At 48.1% G+C, this 24,059-nt stretch overlaps 1 protein-coding gene across 1 annotated transcript in view; it reads right to left on the bottom strand.

Moving 5' to 3' along the window:
• cyp27a3 (cytochrome P450 family 27 subfamily A member 3) overlaps window positions 1-24,059 on the bottom strand; it is a 112,545-nt gene that overhangs the window by 53,256 nt on the left and 35,230 nt on the right. The window contains exons 2-3 of the mRNA XM_070875272.1: window positions 20,346-20,536; window positions 17,776-17,975 (exon numbers count right to left, since the gene is read on the bottom strand). Coding sequence (XP_070731373.1) covers window positions 17,776-17,975; window positions 20,346-20,533 — 388 coding nt within the window. The 5' untranslated portion in view covers window positions 20,534-20,536. The remainder of the gene's footprint in view (window positions 1-17,775; window positions 17,976-20,345; window positions 20,537-24,059) is intronic.

Here is a 24,059-nt window from a genome sequence, read left to right as displayed (position 1 = left end):
CGGGGGCGGAGCCTTGGCTGGGGTGAGAGGGCGGGGTCTTGGTCGGGTTGAATGTGACGGAGCCTTGATTGGTGTGAGGGGGCAGGATCATGGTCAGTGCCAGTGAGCAGGGCCCTTGGTCGGGTTGAGAAGGGCGGGCCCTTGGTCAGATGAGGAGGCGGGGCCTTGGTTGGGGTGAGGGGGCGGAGCCTTGGTCGGGGTGAGGGGACAGGGCCCTTGGTCGCGTTGAGGAGGCCAGGACCTTGGTTGGGGTGAGGGGGTGGGATCGTTGGTCACATTGAGGAGGGCAGGGCCTTAGTCGGGATGAGGGCGTGGGGCCCTTGATCAGGTTGAGGAGGGCGGGGCCTTGGTGGGTTGAGTGGTGTGGGGTTGGTCGGGGTGAGGGGGCGGGGCCTTAGTCGGGGTAAGGGAGTGGGGCCCTTGGTTGGGGTGAGAGGGCAGGGCCTTGGTCGGAGTGAGGGGGCGGTGCCTTGGTTGGGTTGAGGGGGCGGGCCTTGGTCAAGGTGAGGGGCGGGGCCTTGGTCGGGTTGAGGTGGGGCGGGGTCTTGGTCGGGGTGAGGGAGTGTGGCCTTAGTCGGGGTGAGGGGGCGTGGCTTTGGTCGGGCTGAGGGGGCATGGCCTTAGTCGGGGTGAGGGGGCGGGGTCTTGGTCGGGTTGAGGGAGCATGGCCTTGGTCTGGGTGAGGGGGCGTGGCCTTGGTCGGGGTGAGGGGACGGGGCCTTAGTCGGGGTGAGGGGGCGGGGTCTTGGTCGGGTTGAGGGACCAATCACAGGAAAGGTTGCAGTTGGACGGGGATGGAGCAGCTCAAGCGGCCTGTGGGGCGACGTCAGGTAGATGCAGTCTGGGCCCAGGGGACGCGGGGTGGGGGGAAATGTGGGCCTGGCTCGGGTGCGAGGGTCCCTGGCTGCACCGGGGCATCTGTCTAGCTTCATTGGGCTAGGCGTTGGTTCCCGAGCCTGGTCCCCAGACCCCGTAATCGCCTGAAACTATTACTCGGCAATGCAGAAGTTCCATGACCTGTCCAAAGGTGCCGGGTCCGCTGCGATTCCAGAATCTTCCGTTGTCATTAAAGCCCAGTAACTGACTGGATGACTGGAACTTGAAACTGGCTCCTTCACCGACTGCAGGACAAACTGTTCTCCCCCCTGTCATTATAATTGCTTCATGAGTTCTTTGCTTAAGATTTTATAGCAACACATTGCTGTGAAGAACTAGTTGGTTTATTAACAAAGGTTTAACAATCACACTACACATTACCAGTTCATCCACCAGGCTCACACCAGCCTGCCTCATCGTGGATCCCCTGAACCAACTGACTGGAGTTTTATTGAGTCTTACATAAGAAATAGGAGCAGGAGTAGGCCATACGGCCCCTCGAGCCTGCTCCACCATTTAATACAATCATGGTTGATCTGATCATGGACTCCCTGCCCGCTCCCCATAATACCTTATTCTCTTATCGGTGAAGAAACTGTCTATCTGTCTTAAATTTATTCAATGACCCAGCTTCCACAACTCTCTGAGGCATAGAAACATAGAAACATAGAAAATAGATGCAGGAGCAGGCCATTCAGCCCTTCGAGTTTGCACCACCATTCAATAAGATCATGGCTGATCATTCCCCTCAGTACCCCTATCCTGCTTTCTCTCCATATCCCTTGATCCCCTGAGCCGTAAGGGCCATATCTAACTCACTCTTGAATATATCCAATGAACTGGCATCAACAACTCTCTGCGGCAGGGAATTCCACAGGTTAACAACTCTCTGAGTGAAGAAGTTTCTCCTCATCTCAGTCCTAAATGGCCTACCCCTTATCCTAAGACTATGTCCACTGGTTCTGGACTTCCCTAACATCGGGAACATTCTTCCCGCATCTATGTCCAGTCCTATCAGAATCTTATACGTTTCTATGAGATCCTCTCTAACCCTTCTAAACTCCAGTGAATAAAGGCCCAGTTGATCCAGTCTCTCCTCATATGATAGTCCAGCCATCCCTGAAATCAGTCTGATAAACCTTCGCTGCACTCCCTCAATAGCAAGAATGTCTTTTCTCAGATTAGACCAAAACTGAACACAATATTCCAGGTGAGGCCTCACTAAGGCCCTGTACAACTGCAGCAAGACCTCCCTGCTCCTATACTGAAATCCAAGAGCTATGAAGGCCAACATGCCATTTGCCTTCTTCACCGCCTGCTGTACCTGCATGCCAACTTTCAATGACTGATGAACCATGACACCCAGGTCTCGTTGCACCTCCCCTTTTCCTAATCTGCCGCCATTCAGATAATATTCTGCCTTCGCATTTTTACCCCCAAAATGGATTACCTCACATTTATCCACATTATACTGCATCTGCCATGCATTTGTCCACTCACCTAACCTGTCCAAATCACCCTGCAGCCTCTTAGCGTCCCCCTCACAGCTCACACCACCACCCAGTTTAGTTTCATCTGCAAACTTGGAGATATTACACTCAATTCCTTCATCTAAATCATTAATGTATATTGTAAATAACTGGGGTCCAAGCACTGAGCCTTGCGGCACTCCACTAGTCATGGCCTGCCATTCTGAAAAGGACCCGTTTATCCCGACTCTCTGCTTCCTGTCTGCCAACCAGTTCTCTATCCACGTCAATACATTACCCCCAATACCATGTGCTTTGATTTTGAACACCAATCTCTTGTGTGGGACCTTGTCAAAAGCCTTTTGAAAGTCCAAATACACCACATCCATTGGTTCTCCCTTGTCCACTCTACCAGTTACATCCTCAAAAAATTCCAGAGGATTTGTCAAGCATAATTTCTCCTTCATAAATCCATGTTGACTTGGTCCGATCCAGTCGCTGCTTTCGAAATGTGTTGCTATTTCATCCTTAATGATTGGTTCCAACATTTTCCCCACTACTGATGTCAGGCTAATTGGTCTATAATTACCCGTTTTCTCTCTCCCTCCTTTTTTAAAAAGTGGTGTTTCATTAGCTACCCTCCAGTCCATAGGAACTGATCCAGAGTCGATAGGCTGTTGGAAAATGATCACCAATGCATCCACTATTTCTAGGGCTACTTCCTTAAGTACTCTGGGATGCAGACTGTCAGGCCTCGGGGATTTATCGGCCTTCAATCCCATTAATTTCCCTAAAACAATTTCCCGCCTAATAAGGATATCCTTCAGTTCCTCCTTCTCACTAGTACATTCCTTCATAAAGACAGAACCGAAGTATTCGTTCAATTGGTCTGCCATTTCTTTGTTGCCCATTATAAATTCACCTGAAACCGACCTATGTTTGTCTTTACTAATCTTTTTCTCTTCACATATTATTGAAGCTTTTGCAGTCAGTTTTTATGTTCCCTGCAAGCTTCCTCTCATACTCTATTTTCCCCCTCTTAATGAAACCCTTAGTCCTCCTCTGTTAAATTCTAAATTTCTCCCAGTCCTCAGGTTTGTTGCTTTTTCTGGCCAATTTACATGCCTCTTCCTTGGTTTTAAAACTATCCTTAATTTCCCTTGTTAGCCACAGGGATGTACAATTGTTGAAGTTCATCCATGTGATCTTTAAATGTTTGCCATTGCTTATCCACCGTCAACCCTTTAAGTATCCTTTGCCAGTCTATTCTAGCCAACTCACGCCTCATACCGTCGAAGTTACCTTTCCTTAAGTTCAGGACCCTAGTTTCCGAATTAACTATGACACTCTCCATCTTAATAAAGAATTCTACCATATTATGGTCACTCTTTCCCAAGGGGCCTCGTACAACAAGATTGCTAATTAGTCCCTTCTCATTACACATCACCTAATCTAGGATAGCCAGCTCTCTAGTTGGTTCCTCGACATATTGGTCGAGAAAACCATCCCTAATACACTCCAAGAAATCCTCCTCCACCGCATTACTATCAGTTTGGTTAGCCCAATCAATATGTAGATTAAAGTCGCCCATAATAACTGCTGTACCTTTATTGCACACATCCCTTATTTCTTGTTTGATGCTGTCCCCAACCTCACTACTACTGTTTGGTGGTCTGTACACAACTCCCACCAGCGTTTTCTGCCCTTTGGAATTCCGCAGCTCCACCCATACCGATTCCACATCATCCAAGCCAATGTCCTTCCTTACTATTGCATTAATTTCCTCTTTAACCAGCAACAACACCCCGCCTCCTTTTCCTCTCTGCCTATCCTTCCTGAATGATGAATACCACTGGATGTTGAGTTCCCAGCCTTGGTCACCCTAGAGCCATGTCTCCGTGAAGCCAATTACATCATATCCGTTAACTGCTGTCTGTGCAGTTAATTCATCCACCTTATTCCGAATACTCCTCGCATTGAGGCACAGAGCCTTCAAGCTTGTCATTCTAACACACTTTGCCCCTTTAGAATTTTGCTGAAATGAGGCCCTTTTTGTTTTTTGCCTTGGGTTTCTCTGCCTTCCACTTTTACTATTCTCCTTTCTATCTTTTGCTTCTGCCTCCATTTTATTTCCCTCTGACTCCCTGCATAGGTTCCCATCCCCCTGCCATGTTAGTTTAACGCCTCCACAACAGCACTAGCAAACACGCCCCCCAGGACATTGGTTCCAACCTTGCCCAGGGTGCAGACCGTCCGGTTTGTACTGGTCCTACCTCCCCCAGAACCGGTTCCAATGTCCCAGGAATTTGAATCCCTCCCTTGGGCACCACTCCTCAAGCCACGTGTTCATCTGAGCTATCCTGCGTTTCCTACTCTGACTAGCACGTGGCACTGGTAGCAATCCTGAGATTACTACTTTTGAGGTCCTACTTTTTAATTTAGCTTCTAGCTCCCTAAGTTCGTCTTGTAGGAGCTCATCCCGTTTTTTATCTATATCGTTGGTACCTATATGCACCACGACAACTGGCTGTTCACCCTCCCTTTTCAGAATGTCCTGCACCTGCTCCGAGACATCCTTGACCCTTGCACCAGGGAGGCAACATACCATCCTTGAGTCTTGGTTGCGGCCGCAGAAACGCCTATCTAGTCCCCTTACAATCGAATCCCCGATCACTATCGCTCTCCCATTCTTTGTCCTGCCCTCCTGTGCAGCAGAGCCAGCCACGGTGCCATGAACTTGGCTGCTGCTGCTCCCCCCTGATATGTCATCCCCCTCAACAGTGCCTAAAGCAGTGTACCTGTTTTGCAGGGGGATGACCGCAGGGGATCCCTGCACTACCTTCCTTGCACTGTTCTTCCTGTTGGTCACCCATTTACTATCTGGCTGTGTACCCTTTACCTGCTGTAAGACCAACTCGCTAAACGTGCTATTCACGGCATCCTCAGCATCGCGGATGCTCCAGAGTGAATCCACCCGCAGCTCCAGTGCCGCACTGCGGTCCGTCAGGAGCTGGAGGCGGGTACACTTCCCGCACACCTCGTCGTCAGGGACACCAGAAGCGTCCCTGACTTCCCACATAGTACAGGTGGAGCATAACACGTGCCCAAGCTGTCCTGCCATGACTTAACCCTGAGACCAACTGAATTTGGCAACAGCAATGCTAAAGGTTACTTACTGATATAAAAAAGAAAAAAAGAAAAGCTACTTACCAATCACCAACCAATCATTTGCCCCCTTGGCTGTGACGTCAACCTTTCGATTTCTTTCTACATCTTTTTTGCCTCTGACTCGACGCTGCTCCTCCTCCTCGCTCTCCCACAACCAATTCCACAGATTTACAACCCTCTGAGAGAAGAACTTCCTCCTCATCTCTGTTTTAAATGGACAGCCCCTTATTTTAAGATCATGCCCTCTAGTTCTAGTCTCTCCCATCAGTGGAAACATCCTCTCTGCATCCACCTTGTCAAGCCCCCTCATAATCTTATATGTTTCGATAAGATCACCTCTCATTCTTCTGAATTCCACTGAGTAAAGGCCCAACCTACTCAACCTTTCCTCTTAAGTCAACCCCCTCATACCCGGAATCAACCGAGTGAACCTTCTCTTAAATGCCTCCAAAGCAAGTATATCCTTTCTTAAATATGGAAACCAAAACTGCACGCAGTATTCCAGGTGTGGCCTCACCAATACCTTATATAGCTGTAGCAAGACTTCCCTGCTTTTATACTCCATCCCCTTTGCAATAAAGGCCAAGATACCATTGGCCTTCCTGATCACTTGCTGTACCTGCATACTATCCTTTTGTGTTTCATGCACAAGGACCCCCAGGTCCCGCTGTACTGCAGCACTTTGCAATCTTTCTCCATTTAAATAATAACCTGCTCTTCGATTTTTTCTTGTGAACATCACATGACTGGCTAAGTCACTCACAACTCAACAGCTCTACAACTATTTTGTGTAGACTCAATAATCAAGTGCCCCCTGATAAAGGGTGGGGGGGCGGGTGTCACACTCCAAAAACTTTTCAAGTGCCCCCTTGTTCTTTTTTTTGAGGGCACCAAAAACACAAATTATACAAGTGCCCCCTGGCTAAAACGGGGGCGGTTGGGGGGGCACTAAAACCAACAAACATAGACAAATTAAACTTTAGACATTCAGGATCAAATTAAAATTGGGTTGCCGGGGGTAATGATGCACTCCAGTCCCTCCGGCGCCCACCTCTCGCGGAAGGCCGCGAGCGTACCGGTGGACAGCGTGTGCTCCATATCCAGGGACACCCGGCCTCAGATGTAACCGCGGAAGAGAGGCAGGCAGTCGGGCTGAATGACCCCCTCGACCGCCCGCTGCCTGGACCGGCTGATGGCCCCCTTGGCCAGGCCCAGGAGCAGTCCTACGAGGAGGCCTTCCGACCTGCCCCGCTCCCCTCCGCACAGGGTGCCCAAAGATCAGGAGCGTGGGACTGAAGTGCAACCAGAATTTGAGGAGCAGCCCCTTCAAATATTGGAACAGGGGCTGCAACCTCGCACATTCAATATATACGTGGAACACGGACTCCTCCAGACCACAGAAATTACAGGCGGCCTGGGAGCCCGTGAACCGACTTAAAAACTTATTGCACGGAGCCCTCCAGGATAAGTCCCCAATAAATAAATGGTCAACAGCTCTACAACTATTTTGTGTTGTAAACTTTAATCAAGTGCCCCCTGATTAAAGTGGGTGCACATTCCAAAACACTTCTTAAGTGCCCCCTTGTTTTTTTAAAAAATGTTTTCAGGGCACTAAAACACAAATTATACAAGTGGCTAAAAAGGGGTAGGCACAAAAAACCGGCACAATAAACAAATTAAACTTTAGACAAAACATTAAATTAAAATTTGGTTGCCGGGGGTGATGATGCACTCCAGTCCCTCCGGCGCCCTCCTGTGATCATTCTCACAGGTTCATACATTACACCCCACCCCCCACCCCCCTCCCCCACACAGACTGTAGGAAACACTGTTACCCTCACCCCACCCCCCCACAATTTATATAGAGAAAAAATACCTGTGTCGTGTTACAGGGGGTCCGTGGAGTTTTTATATCACGGGGCGGGGCCTCAGAATCATAGGAGTTGAGAAGGCCCGATAGAAGGAATGTTCTCTTGAGACTGTTTATTCTGTAACAATTGTGGTTCAAACTGCTCCACTCTCAGTTACCCTTCAGTAACCCTTGATTACAACATTTTTGCCAGGTGACCGTTGAGCCGCCCTCTATTTTTATCCACAGAGGTTCTTTGTTAAATTGAGTAAGCTAGGTGAAAGGTCATGGCTACAAATGCTGAAAAGAGTAGGAGAGAGTATGAGGCCAGTCAGCAATTTGTGGTTTGGTGAGGCTTAGCTTGGGTTTAAAAAGGCTGGAGATTGTAGAAGGAAGGGAAACATGAAGCGGGGAAGGACTTCCTCTCTTATTTGTTCATGGGATGTGGGCATCACTTGCAAGGCCAGCATTTATCGAATTTAAAAATTATAGGGAACATTGGTAGTCACTGCTGTAACGTAGGGGCAAAATTTGTGCACAGCAAGGCTCCACAAACAGCAATGCGATAAATGGCCAGATAATCTGGTTTTAGTGGTGTTGATTGAGGGGTAAATATAGGCCACAATGCCAGAGAGAAATGCTCTGCTCTTCAAATTGTGTCATCTGATCTTTTGCATCCACCTCAGAGGCCAGATGAGACCACATCTTTTATTTTATTCGTTCCTGGGATGTTGGCGTCGCTGGCAAGGCCGGCATTTATTGCCCATTCCTAATCGCCCTTTGAGAAGGTGGAGGTGAGCCGCCTTCTTGAACCACTGCAGTCCGTGTGCTCCCAAAGTGCTGTTAGGAAGAGAATTCCAGGATTGTGACCCAGCGACGATGAAGGAACAGCGATATCTTTCCAAGTCAGCATGGAGTGTGACTTGGAGGGGAACTTGGAGGTGATGCTGTTCCCAAGCACCTGTTGCCCTTGCCCTTCTGGGTGGTAGAGGTCGCGGGTTTGGGAGGTGCTGCCGAAGAAGCCTTGGCGAGTTGCTGCAGTGCATCTTGTAGATGGTGCACACTGCAGCCACGGTGCGCCGGTGGTGGAGGGAGCGAGTGTTTAAGGTGGTGGATGGGGTGCCAATCAAGCGGGCTGCTTTGTCCTGGATGGTGTCGAGCTTCTTGAGTCTTGTTGGAGCTGCACTCCTCCAGGGCAAGTGGAGAGTATTCCATTACCCCGCCACAGTTTTGAAGTCTTGGGCAGCAGGAATGAGCTCGATCAAGAGACATCGCCGTGATGCTTTGGTTTCAGAGCCGGGAGGAATCAGGAAGGAGGAAGAACAATGGCGGACTGGGTATTTAGAGTTCAGGACGACCACAAGAGCAACAACGACCACGTGAGTATGGCTCAAATGGAAGGGCCCAAAAAAGGTTGGGACTGCCTTGTCTCACACATGAAGAACAACCGTTGGGTGAGGTACCTCGAGAGGGTAATGTCGCCAACGCTGCTTGGACACATTCCTGGACATTTCATCACATGACCTCCCACCGCTCCAGCCCAATTGCTTATTTTTTCCAAACCCAGGCAAATCCACAAGGCGGGAATGCTTAAACAAGGCCAATTAACACTTTGACTTTAGGGAACACCATCCTTATTATCGAAGCCCATTCAGCCCATCCTGTCTGTGCCGGCTCTTTGAAAGACTCGTCTCCATAGCAGAGTAAATGTCTCCTTTTCAAGTAATGATCTAATTCCTTTTTGAAAGCTCCCACTGAATCTGCTTCCGCCGCCCTTTCAGACAGGGCTCTCCAGATCACAACAACTCGCTGCATAAATAAAACTTTTCTTCATCTCCTGACTGGATATTTTGCCAATTATCTTAAATCTGTATCCCTTGGTCTTTTGTGTCACGAATGTTGCAACAAGCCAAACAAAAAAATAATTTTCACATAAAATGTTCACTGGGCATGCCACAGAAAGTTCCTTTGAGGATAGTAAAAAAGTTTTCAAAGCAGCATTTTAACAACTTCTTTGTAGGCAAGTCCAAAATAAACTTAGCTGAAGCCTGTTATGTCTTGAATAAAGAGTCAGACTAGATACTGCAAGCTCAAAGTAAGGTGTGACCGTAGTCCTTTATTACAGATCTCAGAGTGGCTCTCCAGCCTGTGAGGCCTCCTTATATCCAGGTGCTCCCAAGGGATTGTGGGATCCCTTGGGGCTCCAGGGGATAAGCCTCCTGATGGTTAGACATGGTAATTACAGGCTTACATACATAACAGTACTCCCCCCCCCCCCACCCCGCCCAAAGTCAATAGTGTAACTATTTACAATGTGAGTCGATCTGGGGCCTTCCTTTCCCTGGTTCATCGTCTCGGTGCAAATGCTGGTTTTGGTGAGTCGTTTCTTGGGCCCTCGCTGGGCTGCTGTACAGCTGGCCTTGCTGGGCTGCTGGGGGTGGTGAGTCCTGCTGGGCTGCTGCGGGTGATGGGTTCTGCTTCGTGGTCAACCGCTGGGTCGGTTGCCACTTGTGTGTGTGTTGGAGGGTCGAAAAAGGTGGAGTTTATTGTGGGTTGTTCTGGATAGTCCGTAAATTTGAGTTTGGTTTGGTCCAAGTGTTTCCTGCAGGTGAGTCCATTTGAGAGTTTGACCACAAACACCCTACTCCCCTCTTTGGCTAAAACAGTGTCAGGAAGCAACTTGGGACCTTGTCCATAGTTCAACACAAATACAGGATCATTTATCTCAATTTCACATGACACATTTGCACGATCATGATATGTATTCTGTTGAAGCCACCTGTTCTCTACCTGTTCGTGTAGATCAGGGTGTACTGACGAGAGCCTTGTCTTAAGTGCATTTTTCATGAGCAGTTCAGCGGGAGGGACCCCAGTGAGCGAGTGGGGTCTTGTGCGGTAACTGAGCAGGACTCGGGATAAGCGAGTCTGCAGTGAGCCTCCAGTTACCCTTTTCAAGCTCTGCTTGATTGTTTTAATTGCTCGTTCTTCCTGACTGTTGGACGCTGGTTTGAAAGGGACAGATGTGACATGTTTGATCCCATTGCGGGTCATGAACTCCTTGAACTCGGCATTGGTAAAGCACGGCCCATTGTCACTTACAAGGATATCAGGCAGGCCGTGCGTGACAAACATGGCCCGTAGGCTTTCAATGGTGGCAGTGGACGTGCTTGCCGACATTATCACACATTCAATCCATTTGGAGTAGGCATCGACAACCACTAAGAACATTTTCCCAAGAGTGGGCCTGCATAGTCGACATGGACCCTGGACCACGGTTTGGAGGGCCAGGATCACAAACTTAGTGACGCCTCCCTGGGTGCATTGCTTAACTGTGAACATGTATTACATTTTGCACGCAGCACTCTAAGTCTACATCGATACCAGGCCACCACACGTGGGATCTGGCTTTCGCTTTCATCATTACGATGCCTGGGTGGCTGCTGTGGAGATCACTGGTGAAAGTGTCCCGGCCCTTTTATGGCACCACTACCCGATTACCCCATAGGAGGCAATCTGCCTGCATAGACATTTCATCTTTGCGCCGACAGTAAGAGGTCCTGGCTCGTCCAGGTTCTAATCTGTCGGGTGTTAACAGGTGATTGCTCTCTCGAATGCTTCCATTACCATAACTAAATCTACAGGCTGTGCCATCTCCACAGTTTTCTGTGCCTGGCCTGTGGCGGATGGCCTAGTTGTATGCAGACAGCGTGAGCGCCCATCTCTAGATGAGGGCTGATGCATTCGTATTTATCCCTTGCTTTCAGAAAAGAGGGACATAAGCAGCTTATGGTCAGTTTCCAATTCAAATTTGAGCCCGAACAGATATTGATGCATTTTCTTTACCCCGTAAACACACGCTAACGCTTCATTTTCGATCATGCTGTAGGCCCTTTCGGCCTCAGACAGACTTCTGGATGCATAAGCAACCAGTTGCAATTTCCCAAATTCATTAGTTTGCTGCAATACACACCCGACCCCGTACGACGACGCATCACATGCTAGTACCAAACGCTTACATGGAGCGTACAACACAAGCAATTTGTTTGAACATAGCAGCTTCTTAGCTTTTTCAAAGGCATTTTCTTGGCTTTTACCCGATACTCATTCATCTCCTTTATGCATTAAAGAATGCAGGGGTTCTAACAATGTGCTAAGACCCGGTAAAAAGTTACCAAAACAGTTCAGGAGTCGTAGAAACGCCGGCAGCTCCGTCACATTCTGTGGTCTCAGTGCGTTCTTCATTGCCTCCGTCTTCGACTCGGTGGGCCTGATGCCGTTCGCCACGATTCTTCTCCCCAGGAACCCCACTTCGGGTGCCAGGAAAACACACTTCGAGCATTTTAGCCTGAGCCCCAAACAATTAAGCCGACAAAGAACCTCCTCCAGGTTCTGCAGGTTCTCGACGGTGTCCCGACTTGTAACCAAGATGTCGTCCTGGAAGACCACGGTGCGCGGGATCAACTTCAGCAAGCTTTCCATGTTCCTCTGGAATATCGCCACAACCGATCAAATCCCAACTGGGCATCTGTTGTAAATAAAGAGAACTTTCTGCGTGTTGATGCAGGTGAGGCCTTTCGATGATTCCTCCAGCTCCTGCGTCAGGTAGCCCGAGGTCAAGTCCAACTTCGTGAACGTTTTCCCTCCTGCCAGCATCACAAATAGGTCGTCTGTCTTTGGTAGCGGGTATTGATCCTGCAGTGAGAAACGATTGATAGTTACTTTGTAATTACCACAGATTCTAATGGTGCCGTCTCCCTTGAGGACTGGAACAATCGAACTAGCCCACTCATTGAATTCGATCGGCGAAATGATGACCTCTCGTTGCAGCCTGTCCAGCTCGATCTCCACCCTCTCTCTCATCATGTACAGTACCGCTCTCACCGTGATGGATAGGTCGCGCCCCCAGAACCAAATAGATCTGCACTTTTGCTCCGGGGAACTTCCCAATGCCTGGTTCGAACAGCAAGGGGAACTTGTTTAGGACCTGGACACCTGAGGTGTCGTCGACGGACGAAAGCGTTCGGACGTCATCCCAGTTCCAGCGTATCTTTCCCAGCCAGATCCTGCCGAACAGCGTGGGTCCATCGCCCGGTACCACCCAGAGTGGTAACTCATGCACTGCTTCATCGTAGGAGACATTTACAGTAGCACTGCGAATTACAGGAATCAGTTCCTTTGTATACGTTCTCAGTTTAGTGTGAGTGGGAGTCAGGACGGACCTTGAGGCCTTGCTGCACCATAACTTATCGAAAATCTTTTTGCTCATTATGGACTGACTTGCGCCCGTGTCCAGCCCCATGGGCACCGGGAGTCATAGAAACATAGAAACATAGAAAATATGTGCAGGAGCAGGCCATTCAGCCCTTCTAGCCTGCACCGCCATTCAATGAGTTCATGGCTGAACATGAAACTTCAGTACCCCCTTCCTGCTTTCTCGCCATACCCCTTGATCCCCCGAGTAGTAAGGACTACATCTAACTCCCTTTTGAATATATTTAGTGAATTGGCCTCAACAACTTTCTGTGGTAGAGAATTCCACAGGTTCACCGCTCTCTGGGTGAAGAAGTTTCTCCTCATCTCGGTCCTAAATGGCTTACCCCTTATCCTTAGACTGTGACCCCTGGTTCTGGACTTCCCCAACATTGGGAACATTCTTCCTGCATCCAACCTGTCCAAACCCGTCAGAATTTTAAACGTTTCTATGAGGTCCCCTCTCACTCTTCTGAACTCCAGTGAATACAAGCCAAGTTGATCCAGTCTTTCTTGATAGGTCAGTCCCACCATCCCGGGAATCAGTCTGGTGAATCTTCGCTGCTCTCCCTCAATAGCAAGAATGTCTTTCCTCAAGTTAGGAGACCAAAACTGTACACAATACTCCAGGTGTGGCCTCACCAAGGCCCTGTACAACTGTAGCAACACCTCCCTGCCCCTGTACTCAAATCCCCTCGCTATGAAGGCCAACATGCCATTCGCTTTCTTAACCGCCTGCTGTACCTGCATGCCAACCTTCAATGACTGATGTACCATGACACCCAGGTCTCTTTGCACCTCCCCTTTTCCTAATTCAGATAATAGTCTGTCTCTCTGTTTTTACCACCAAAGTGGATAACCTCACATTTATCCACATTATACTTCATCTGCCACGCATTTGCCCACTCACCTAACCTATCCAAGTCACTCTGCAGCCTCATAGCATCCTCCTCGCAGCTCACACTGCCACCCAACTTAGTGTCATCCGCAAATTTGGAGATACTACATTTAATCCCCTCGTCTAAATCATTAATGTACAATGTAAACAGCTGGGGCCCCAGCACAGAACCTTGCGGTACCCCACTAGTCACTGCCTGCCATTCTGAAAAGTACCCATTTACTCCTACTCTTTGCTTCCTGTCTGACAACCAGTTCTCAATCCACGTCAGCACACTACCCCCAATCCCATGTGCCTTAACTTTGCACATTAATCTCTTGTGTGGGACCTTGTCGAAAGCCTTCTGAAAGTCCAAATATACCACATCAACTGGTTCTCCCCTGTCCACTCTACTGGAAACATCCTCAAAAAATTCCAGAAGATTTGTCAAGCATGATTTCCCTTTCACAAATCCATGCTGACTTGGACCTATCATGTCACCATTTTCCAAATGCGCTGCTATGACATCCTTAATAATTGATTCCATCATTTTACCCACTACTGAGGTCAGGCTGACCGGTCTATAATTCCCTGCTTTCTCTCTCCCTCCTTTTTTAAAAAGTGGGGTTACATTGGCTACCCTCCACTCGATAGGAACTGATCCAGAGTCAATGGAATGTTGGAAAATGACTGTCAATGCATCCGCTATTTCCAAGGCCTCCTCCTTAAGTACTCTGGGATGCAGTCCATCAGTCCATTTAATTCAACCTTCAGCATTATCAGGGGACACTTTGTGGTAAATGTGTGCACCCCATATGCTTCTGCCTCCTCGGTCTGAGGCTCTGGTTCTTCATGATCCACCGTGGACCTGTCCTCCTCTGCAACATGGTGGTTTGCAGGATTAGCAGGGTTTGCAGCTCGCCTGCACATACATTGGAGGTGTCCCATTGTTCCACAGCCCTTGCAAACATATCCTTTGAAGCGGTATGAATGGAAATGATGATCACCCTCGCAGGGCCAACAAGGTGTTAATGGCCTTGCATTCACCACCCTTGATGATTGACTCTGAGTCATCTGCGGACGTGCAGCAGCAGGCATGTAAGTCTTGCCCTGTACATTTCGATTCGAAAACAACATTACTTTGTTCACAGTACTTGCAGCAACACTCGTGTGCTGAGAAATTTATTTGGTATTGTCACTGGTGGCGATAAATGCCTGGGCTATCGCTATGGCTTTACTCAAGGTTAAGGTTTCTACAGTCAAAAGTTTACGAAGTATTACTTCATGGCCAATGCCAAGTACAAAGAAATCCCTGAGCATATGCTCCAAGTGTCCTTCAAATTCGCAATGTCCTGCAAGGCGCCTTAGCTCAGCGACGTAGCTCGCCACTTCCTGGCCTTCAGACATCTTGTACGTGTAGAACCAATACCTCGCCATCAGAACACTTTCCTTCGGGTTTAGATTCTGCCAGACCAGTGTGCACAACTCATCGTACGACTTGTCTGTGGGTTTCGCTGGAGTGAGCAGATTTTTCATCAGGCCATACATTGGTGCCCTGCAAACGGTGAGGAGGATCGCCCTTCATTTGGCAGCGTTCACTTCCAGCTCATTGGCCACGAATTATTGGTCGAGTCTCTCCCAATCATCTCCCTCCGAAAATTTCTCCAGGATGCCCACGGTTCTCTGCATTGTTGTGGTGGTGTTCATCATCTGTATCTCGTCGCCAGTTGTTATGTCCTGAATAAAGAGTCAGACTAGATACCGCAAGCTCAAAGTAAGGTGTGACCGTAGTCCTTTATTACAGATCTCAGAGTGCCTCTCCAACCTGTGAGGCCTCCTTATATACAGGCGCTCCCAAGGGATTGTGGGATCCCTTGGGGATCCAGGGGATAAGCCGTCTGGTGGTTAGACATGGTATTTACAGGTTTACATACATAATAAAACCACTCTCAAAAACCAGCAGCTCACCTTAAAATGTTGCTGCCTAAAGTTCTTATGCAACAAACGCCGATTTGATTGGTTAGTCAAGCAGCCTCCGGTGCTGTTCTCTAATAGATCTGATTGGTTCAAACAGGATCCAGTCCCACTCTTCAACCTTTCAGATGGGTTCTGATAGCCAACAGTCTCAGCTATCAACTGATCTGATTGGCTGATATTGATAACCTCAGATCCCAGTGTATAATGCTGATTTTCATAGCAAAGACAGACGTGCATTTGTGTAGCGCCTTTCACAACTACCAGACGTCTCAAAGTGCTTCACAGCCAATGAAGTACTTTTGGAGTGTAGTTACTGCTGTAATGTAGGAAACTCGGCAGCTAACTTGTGCACAGCAAGCTCCCACAAACAGCAATGTGATAACGACCGGATAACCTGTTTTTTTTTGTTATGTTGATTGTGGGATAAATATTGGGCCCAGGACACCGGTGATAACTCCTCTGCTCTTCTTCGAAATACTGCCACATGATCTTTTACGTCCACTTGAGCGAGCAGATGGGGCATAGGTTTAACGTCTCTTCCGAAAGTCATAGAAACATAGAAACATAGAAAATAGGTGCAGGAGTAGGCCATTCGGCCCTTCGAGCCTACACCACCATTCAATAAGATCATGGCTGATCATTCACTTCAGTACTCTTTCCTGCTTTCTCTTCATACCCCTTGAGCCCTTTAGCCATGAGGGCCATATCTAACTCTCTCTTGAATATGTCCAACGAACTGGTATCAACAAGTCTTTGCGGTAGAGAATTCAACAGGTTAACAACTCTCTGAATGAAGAAGTTTCTCCTCATCTCAGTCCTAAGTGGCTTACCCCTTATCCTTACCCCTTGTCCTCTGGTTCTGGACTTCCTCAACATCGGGAAAAATTTTCCTGCATCTAACCTGTCCAGTCCCGTCAGAATTTTATATGTTTCTATCAGATCCCCTCTCATCCTTCTAAACTCCAGTGAATAGAGGCCCAGTCGATGCAGTGTCCCCTCATATGTCAGTCCTGCCATCCCGGGAATCAGTCTGGTGGACCTTCGCTGCACCTCCGACAGTGCAGCGCTCCCTCAGTACTGCACAGGAGTGTCAGCCTAGATTTTTTTTGTGCTCAAGTCCCTGGAGTGGAACCTTTTGATTCAGAGACGAGAGTGCTGCCCACTGAGCCACAGCTGACACTGAAATGGTTGGTGATATTGACGGTTGGCAGGATGCACGCAGTGTCCCTGATGACTCAATCCTATGTTGGAACTCTCTCCCAACAGGATACCGGTCTTGCAGCATTGAGGGAAACTAAAACACATTCAAATCTGCAAAGACAAGGAAGGAAGCATGTTGCTAAACATTTAGAAATCACATGTTAGGTCCCAGCTGGATTATTGTGGTCAATTCTGTGCGCCATAACTGTAGGAAGGATGTCAAGGCCTTGGGAGAGGGTGCGGAGGAGATTTACTAGAATGGTGCCGGGGATGCAGGACTTCAGTTAGGTGGAGAGACTGGAGAAGCTGGGGTTGTTCTCCTTAGAGCAGAGAAGGATAGTGGAATACTTAAAGGCCCCTAGTTTTGGTAGTACAGGTTGAACCTCCCTTATCCAGAACTCCCTTATCCGGAACCACCCTTCATCCAGAACCATTCCCGGCCACCGGGTAGCGCATGTGCAGAACTCCGACATGAACAAATTGAAGTCCTTCCTCGCTGCCGATTGCCGCAAGCGCTGGCCTGACCCCGCGATCCGCCGCCCCCCCCCCCACCCCCGCCATCATGATTTCTCTGCCGCACTCCCAGCCCCAAGCCAGCCAGCCCCGCTATCCCCTTCCTCAGTACCTGTACCATCCAATTTAACGTAACCACCCCTCGTCCGGAAAAATCCCTTATCCAGAACAGGCCAGGTGCCGAGGGTTCCGGATAAGGGAGATTCAACCTGTATTGTTCTCCTGAGAGCAAAGAAGGATAAGGGGAGATGTAATAGAGGGGTTCAAAATTGTGACGAGTTGTGATAGGGATAGAGGAGTAAATTAGGATGTACTGGTGGAAGGGTCGGTAACCAGAGGTCACAGATTTCAGGTAATTGGCAAATGAAGTAGAGGGGAGATGAGGAGACAGTTTTTTTTGCACAGCCAGTTGTTGTGATCTGGAACGCGCTGCCTGAAAGAGCAGTGGGAGCAGATTCAACAGTAACTTTCAAAAGGGAACTGGATAAATACTTGAAGGGGGATAAAAATTGCAGGGCAATGACTGGAACTAATAAGAGCGTTCTGTCAAAGGGCAGTATGGCCTCCTTCTGTGCTTTAGAACTGAAAGCCGATACCTTCAAATGCGAATTTGTACAGTACGCTGGACACGTCCATCACCATCACTCCTCCCCCGTGGTTCTCTCTCAGCCACCGAACCTTCTTCACAAAGTCGGTCACAACCTCGTTGATGGCGGGGGAGTAATTGCACACCTCTTTCGGTCTCAACATCTTGGGGTTCAATATGCTGCGGAGATGGTGCCACTCCGCGCCGTACCTGGAGCAAGAAGCACAGGGACAGTGGATTATTCCGCTGGCTGCAACTACTTTGTTCCCCGCACACCCCCCCCGCCGTTCCACATCCTGTATTAGAATGGTCGCCGGGATGAGGGATGCCTCTTAGATGGAGAGACGAGAGAAGCTGGGATTAGAAAGAAAGACGTGCATTTATATAGCGCCTTTCACGACCACCGGACGTCTCAAAGCGCTTTACAGCCAATGAAGTACTTTTGGAGTGTAGTCACTGTTGGAATGTGGGAAACGCGGCAGCCAATTTGCACACAGCAAGCTCCCACAAACAGCAATGTGATAATGACCGGATAATCTGTTTTTATGATGTTGATTGAGGGATAAATATTGGCCAGGACACCAGGGATAACTCCCCTGATCTTCTTCGAAATAGTGCCATGGGATCATTTACATCCTCCTGAGAGAGCAGACGGGGCCTCAGTTTAACGCATAATCCCAAAGACGGCACCTCTGACAGTGCAGCACTCCCTCAGCCCTGCACTGAGAGTGTCAGCCTAGAGTATGTGCTCAAGTTTCTGGGGTGGGTCTTGAACCGACAACCTTCTGACTCAGATGATTCTGTTACCCACTGAGCCACAGCTGACACCTATTAGTCTCAAAGTGATCACATCTACAGTCTCTCTCTATGGACTCCAATCTTACTCCTTGAAGGATTCAGTCGTCACTGCCCTTTTCTACATATCAAAATTAATGTTCATCACCCACGTTCAAAGAAAGTTGGAAAAAAAAACAATACTTTGAGGATTGTTCTCATGGTTTTTGCTGGCAGCAGTTTGCTGGAAATGAATCTTCCATTCATAGTATACACCTGTGAGTATGCTCACAGGTTTGTAGAGCTGTTGAGTTGGGAGTGACTTAGCCAGTCATGTGATAGAAAACATAGAAAATAGGTGCAGGAGTAGGCCATTTGGCCCTTCGAGTCTGTACCACCATTCAATATGATCATGGCTGACCATGCAACTTCAGTACCACACTCCTGCCTTCTCTCCATACTCCCTGATCCCTATAGTTGTAAGGGCCACATCTAACCCCCTTTTGAATATATCCAGCGAACTGGCCTCAACAACTTTCTGTGGTAGAGAATTCCACAGGTCCACAATTCTCTGAGTGAAAAGGTTTCGCCTCATCTCGGTCCTAAATGGCTTACTCCTTATCCTTAGACTGTGACCCCTGGTTCTGGACTTCCCCAACATCGGAAACATTCTTCCTGCATCTAACCTGTCCAATCTCGTCAGAATTTTATATGTTTCTATGAGATCCCCTCTTATTCTTCTAAATTCCTGTGAATATAAGTCTAGTCGATCCAGTCTTTCTTCATATGTCAGTTCTGCCATCCCGGGAATCAGTCTGGTGAACCTTCGCTGCACTCCCTCAATAGCAAGAATGTCCTTCCTCAGATTAGTAGACCAAAACTGTACACAATACTCAAGGTGTAGTCTCACAAAGGCCCTGTACAACTGCAGTAAGACCTCCCTGCTCCTATACTCAAATCCCCTAGCTATGAAGGCCAGCATGTCATTTGCTTTCTTTATTGCCTGCTGTACCTGCATGCCTACCTTCAATGACTGATGTACCATGACACCCAGGTCTCGTTGCACCTTCCCTTTTACTAACCTGTCACCATTCAGATAATAATCTGCCTTCCTGTTTTTGCCACCAAAGTGGATAACTTCACATTTATCCACATTATACTGCATCTGCCATGCATTTGCCCACTCATCTAACCTATCCAAGTCACCCTGCAGCCTCTTAGCGTCCTCCTCACAGCTCACACTGCCACCCGGCTTAGTGTCATCTGCAAACTTGGAGATATTACATTCAATTCCTTTGTCTAAATCATTAATATATATTGTAAATAGCTGGGGTCCCAGCACTGAACCTTGCGGTACCCCACGAGTCACTGCCTGCCATTCTGAAAAGGACCCGTTTATTCCTGCTCTATGCTTCCTATCTGCCAACCAGTTCTCTACCAACGCCAATACATTACCCCCAATACCACGTGCCTTAATTTTGCATCCTAATCTCTTGTGTGGGACCTTGTGATGTTCACAAGACTCAATAAAACCCCAGCCAGTTGGGTTCACTGTGTCCACGATGAGGCAGGTGGTTGTGAGCCTGGCGGATCAACTGATAATGTGTAGTGCGATTGCTAAAAAAAAAAAATTCGCTCTTCCTAGCAACGTGTTGCTATGAATTCTTAAACAAAGAACCCATGAAGCAAATACCTGGAGATGCTAGGCCAATCCAGGACAATAACAGCTTACATTGATGGAAGACCTTTTACATTGGATAAAGAGGCCCTTTAATGGCAGTATTGCACAGCTCCCACGATACTCACTCGCACAGCGGTCCATAAGCATGTCCTCTGAGCTCTCTGTACTCCCGCCAGTGCGGCATGAAGGAACGCAATGGGTATTTACCCTCCTGCCGCAGAACCTCCTCAATCAACTCAGCACTGGCCATATTGATGACAGTGAGGGGGCCGAACTTGGTTTTCCAAATGGGTCCGAACATTTTCTTTTGCATGATCTATAAAAGAGACAAAAATCAGACATCAGAAAGAGGGTGGGATTAGAGCTGAAATATCTCAGGTCGTTCCGGGCATAACGTCCCAAGAAATGTGACGGGAAAAATAACCCATTCGGCAGCACCCCCCCCCCCACCCCCTCCTCCGTCCAATGAGGTTGTCTCAGATTACAGCACACAAACAGGCCATTCGGCCCATCCGGTCCGTGCCGACGTTGGTGCCCTACACTAGCCTCCTCCCACCCTACTTCATCAGTTACGATGCGCAGCGGCAAATAGTCCGAGGATATTCAGGGCACCTAAGACTATTCGGGTGATTCACACAAGCACGGAACTGGCTCGGGGCAGAGCAGGTGGTAACATTAGCAATCGCAGGAGGGCGTTCAGCCTCTCTAGCCTGCGCCGCCCTCCAATTGGATCATGGCTGATCTGCACCGACAACAACATTAATTTAGTAAAACATCCCAAGGCGCTTCGCAAACAAAATTGGACACGGAGCCACATAAGGAGATATTAGGACAGGCGACCAAAAGCCTGCTCACAGAGGAAGGTTTTAGCCGCCTTTGCACGATATCTCTTGATATTTACCGAACAAAAATCTAACGAGCTCAGTCTTGAAAGCTCCAACTGTCCCCCAGCATCCACAGCCTTTCGGGTGAGAGAATTGCAGATTTTCACTACCCTTTGTATGAAAAAGTGCATCGTGATTTCGCTCCTGATTGGCCGAGCCCTAATTTAAGACTGTGGCACCCCCTTATTCTTGATTGCGCGACCGCAGGTAAATTGGATTTATCCTATACCGTGAATCTGCCTTCCTGAGCACAGCGTATAGAAACATAGAAAATAGGTGCAGGAGTAGGCCATTCGGCCCTTCGAGCCTGCACCGCCATTCAATGAGTTCATGGCTGAACATGCAACCTCAGTACCCCCTTTCCTGCTTTCTCACCATACTCCTTGATCCCCCTAGTTGTAAGGACGACATCTAACTCCTTTTTGAATCATTTTGTGAATTGGCCTCAACAACTTCCCGTGGTAGAGAATTCCACAGGTTCACCACTCTCTGGGTGAAGAAGTTTCTCCTCATCTCGGTCCTAAATGGCTTACCCCTTATCCTTAGACTGTGACCCCTGGTTCTGGACTTCCCCAACATTGGGAACATTTTTCCTGCATCTAACCTGTCTAAACCCGTCAGAATTGTAAACATTTCTATGAGATTCCCCTCTCATTCTTCTGAACTCCAGTGAATACAAGCCCAGTTGATCCAGTCTTTCTTGATATGTCAGTCCCACCATCCCGGGAATCAGTCCGGTGAACCTTCGCTGCACTCCCTCAATAGCAAGAATGTCCTTCCTCAAGTTAGGAGACCAAAGCTGTACACAACACTCCAGGTGTGGCCTCACCAAGGCCCCGTACAACTGTAGTAACACCTCCCTGCCCCTGTACTCAAATCCCCTCGCGATGAAGGCCAACATGCCATTTGCTTTCTTAACCGCCTGCTGTACCTGCATGCCAACCTTCAATGACTGATGTACCATGACACCCAGGTCTCGTTGCACCTTCCCTTTTCCTAATCTGTCACCATTCAGATAATAGTCTGTCTCTCTGTTTTTACCACCAAAGTGGATAACCTCACATTTATCCACATTATACTTCATCTGCCATTCATTTGCCCACTCACCTAACCTATCCAAGTCACTCTGCAGCCTTATAGCATCCTCCTCGCAGCTCACACTGCCACCCAACTTAGTGTCATCTGCAAATTTGGAGATACTACATTTAATCCCCTCGTCTAAATCATTAATGTACAATGTAAATAGCTGGGGCCCCAGCACAGAACCTTGCGGTACCCCACTAGTCACTGCCTGCCATTCTGAAAAGTACCCATTTACTCCTACTCTTTGCTTCCTGTCTGACAACCAGTTCTCAATCCACGTCAGCACACTACCCCCAATCCCATGTGCTTTAACTTTGCACATTAATCTCTTGTGTGGGACCTTGTCGAAAGTCTTCTGAAAGTCCAAATACACCACATCAACTGGTTCCCCCTCGTCCACTCTACTGGAAACATCCTCAAAAAATTCCAGAAGATTTGTCAAGCATGATTTCCCTTTCACAAATCCATGCTGACTTGGACCTATCATGTTACCTCTTTCCAAATGCTCTGCTATAACATCCTTAATAATTGATTCCATCATTTTACCCACTACCGATGTCAGGCTGAACGGTCTATAATTCCCTGTTTTCTCTCTCCCTCCTTTTTTAAAAAGTGGGGTTACATTGGCTACCCTCCACTCCATCGGAACTAATCCAGAGTCTATGGAATATTGGAAAATGACTGTCAATGCATCCGCTATTTCCAAGGCCACCTCCTTAAGTACTCTGGAATGCAGTCCATCAGGCCCTGGGGATTTATCGGCCTTAAATCCCATCAATTTCCCCAACACAATTTCCCGACTAATAAGGATTTCCCTCAGTTCCTTCTTCTTACTAGACCTTCTGATCCCTTTTATATCCAGAAGGTTGTTTGTGTCCTCCTTAGTGAATACCGAACCAAAGTACTTGTTCAACTGGTCTGCCATTTCTTTGTTCCCCGTTATGACTTCCCCTGATTCTGACTACAGGGGACCTACGTTTGTCTTTACTAACCTTTTTCTCTTTACATATCTATAGAAGCTTTTGCAGTCCGTCTTAATGTTCCCTGCAAGCTTCCTCTCGTACTCTATTTTCCCTGCCCTAATCAAACACTTTGTCCTCCTCTGCTGAGTTCTACATTTCTCCCAGTCCCCGGGTTCGCTGCTATTTCTGGCCAATTTGTATGCCACTTCCTTGGCTTTAATACTATCCCTGATTTCCCTTGATAGCCACGGTTGAGCCACCTTCCCTTTTTTATTTTTAAGCCAGACAGGGATGTATAATTGTTGCACTCCACACAGTCCTAATTTCAGCCTGTGCTCTGCATCTGGGCTTGTTAGTGGTTAGTTTTAGTCTGTACCGTGCAGCAGGAATGGAATAGAACATAAGAACATAAGAAATAGGTGCAGGAGTAGGCCATTCGGCCCCTCGAGCCTGCTCCGCCATTCAATAAATTCATGGCTGATCTGATCATGGACTCAGCTCCACTTCCCTGACGGTCCCTTTACTCCCTTATCATTTAAAAACCTGTCTATCTCCGCTTTAAATATATTCAATGACCCAGCCTCCACAGCTCTCTGGGGCAGAGAATTCCACAGATTTACAACCCTCTGAGAAGAAATTCCTCCTCATCTCAGTGTTAAATGGGCAGCCCCTTATTCTAAGACTATGTTCCCTCGTTTTAGTTTCCCCTATGTGGGGAAACATCCTCTCTGCAATGTCGAGCCCCCTCATAATCTTATACGTTTCAATAAGATCACCTCTCATTCTTCTGAACTCCAATGTGTACAGGCCCAACCTACTCAACCTATTCTCATAAGTCAACCCCATCATCTCCGGAATCAACCGAGTGAACCTTCTCTGAACAGCCTCCAATGCAAATTTATCCTTCCTT

This window comes from Pristiophorus japonicus, chromosome 3 (genome assembly GCF_044704955.1).
Source record: "Pristiophorus japonicus isolate sPriJap1 chromosome 3, sPriJap1.hap1, whole genome shotgun sequence".
Classification (NCBI taxonomy): Eukaryota; Metazoa; Chordata; class Chondrichthyes; family Pristiophoridae; genus Pristiophorus; species Pristiophorus japonicus.
Note: the sequence above shows the minus strand (reverse complement) of the source record. Positions and strands in the feature narration are given on the sequence as shown.